General features: G+C 40.1%; 1 protein-coding gene across 1 annotated transcript in view; it reads left to right on the plus strand.

The window, feature by feature from the left end:
• LOC108574826 (probable chitinase 3) overlaps positions 1-1,645 on the plus strand; it is an 11,231-nt gene that overhangs the window by 1,271 nt on the left and 8,315 nt on the right. Inside the window, 6 exon segments of the mRNA XM_017937473.1 lie at positions 8-405; positions 473-658; positions 724-868; positions 950-1,309; positions 1,384-1,641; positions 1,644-1,645. The exon segment at positions 1,644-1,645 is cut by the window's right edge and continues 225 nt beyond it. Of these exon segments, the coding sequence (XP_017792962.1) occupies positions 8-405; positions 473-658; positions 724-868; positions 950-1,309; positions 1,384-1,641; positions 1,644-1,645 (1,349 nt within the window).

The following is a 1,645-nucleotide window of genomic DNA, read 5'->3' on the forward strand; positions in this document are numbered from 1 at the left end:
CATTCAGAGGATCTGAAGATTCTTTTGAAGAAGATAAAAAAGTCTCTTGTGAATTACGAATATATTTTAGCTGTAGCTCAGAGACCAGAGAATACTGTGGACAGAGAAGTTTGTTCCACCGCTGATCTGGTTCTTCTAAGGGCGTGGAGAGACGTCCCAGCGTATAGAAGGGAAAAATTGGTTCTTCATCCTGCACCGTTAAAGTATGTCGCTAGAGTGACTAATAAATGGATAGACAGAATACCTAGAGAGCACAGGTCAAAGATTATCCTTGGTTTGCCTATGTTTGGACAAGGATACACTTTAAAGTTTGGGAATCACACTGATGTTGGTGCTCCAACTATTGGACCTGGAATTGAGGACGTTTATAATAAGCAGAAAAATGGAAGGGTGGCCTACTATGAAGTAATTGATCATTACTTATGATCCTACCTGGAAAATTGATCATTGTTTGATTAATTTATACTTCCAGATTTGTGAAAGATTGGAAGATGGACTATGGATCTCAGGGAGAGACGAAGAGGGGCCTTACATAAAACGAGGAGACCAGTGGGTTGGTTATGAAGATCCACTCTCTGTAAAGATCAAAGTAGCTTATGTCAGATCCACTGGACTAGGTGGAGTCTCCTTGTGGTCCCTCGATCTTGATGATTTTCAAGTAAATATCAATTTTATGCTTGACACAAATTTGTAAAGATCAATTCTAATGCTCTACATTTTTAGGGTATTTGTGGAAATCCTTGGCCAATGTTAAACGCTGCAACTGAATCCATAGGCTTCTACGACGACTCACAATTGGTAAAGTGCTCTACAGATGGCATCTTCAGTGATTCTGAGGACTGTTCAGGATACTATTCTTGTCAGAATGGTAGTATACTGAATTGAAATCAATTTCTAAACTCTTCATTTTGCAGGATTATTTCAACCCACTATTTTTGTATCTTCATAGGGATGATGCATCAGGGCCAGTGCGGGTTAGGCAAATTTTTCGACCCATCCAGCGGCCGTTGCGTAAAAGCCAGCTCAGAGATTTGCAAAGCGGGGCAATTCGATCGTATGCAAGAAGATCGTTACCACAGTGAAATAAAAGAAACGCAGGAATTGCAGAATTTAGAGATTTCTGATGAAAATGGACCGCGCGTGGTCTGTTACATGACATCTTGGTCTCTCTATCGCAAAGGAGACGGAGTGTTCGTTCCAGAGCGACTAGACTCTCGTTTGTGCACCGATATAATCTATGCATTCGCTGGACTGAATCCTGAAACGCTGCTTATTCAACCATTTGATCCATGGGCGGATATACAGAATAGTAATTGCATTAGTTTATACGCCTTTGTTGCCATGAGATAATAATTAAACATTTCTACACTTTTTTTCTTTTAGATCTATATGAAAGAGTGACGAAAACGAAGGCATCGAGAGTATTATTGGCAATTGGTGGGTGGACAGACAGTACAGGTGACAAATACTCTCGTTTGATAAGCAGCGGTGCTTCTCGACGAAAATTTATCACAGCGACAGTTAACTTCTTGAAGAAGCATAATTTCAATGGTTTGTCATTCGAGTGGAATTATCCCAAGTGTTGGCAAAGCGATTGTAGAAAAGGACCTGATACTGATAAACCGAATTTCACTAAATTACTGCA

Source organism: Habropoda laboriosa, unplaced genomic scaffold, assembly GCF_001263275.1.
Source record: "Habropoda laboriosa isolate 0110345459 unplaced genomic scaffold, ASM126327v1 scaffold210, whole genome shotgun sequence".
Classification (NCBI taxonomy): Eukaryota; Metazoa; Arthropoda; class Insecta; order Hymenoptera; family Apidae; genus Habropoda; species Habropoda laboriosa.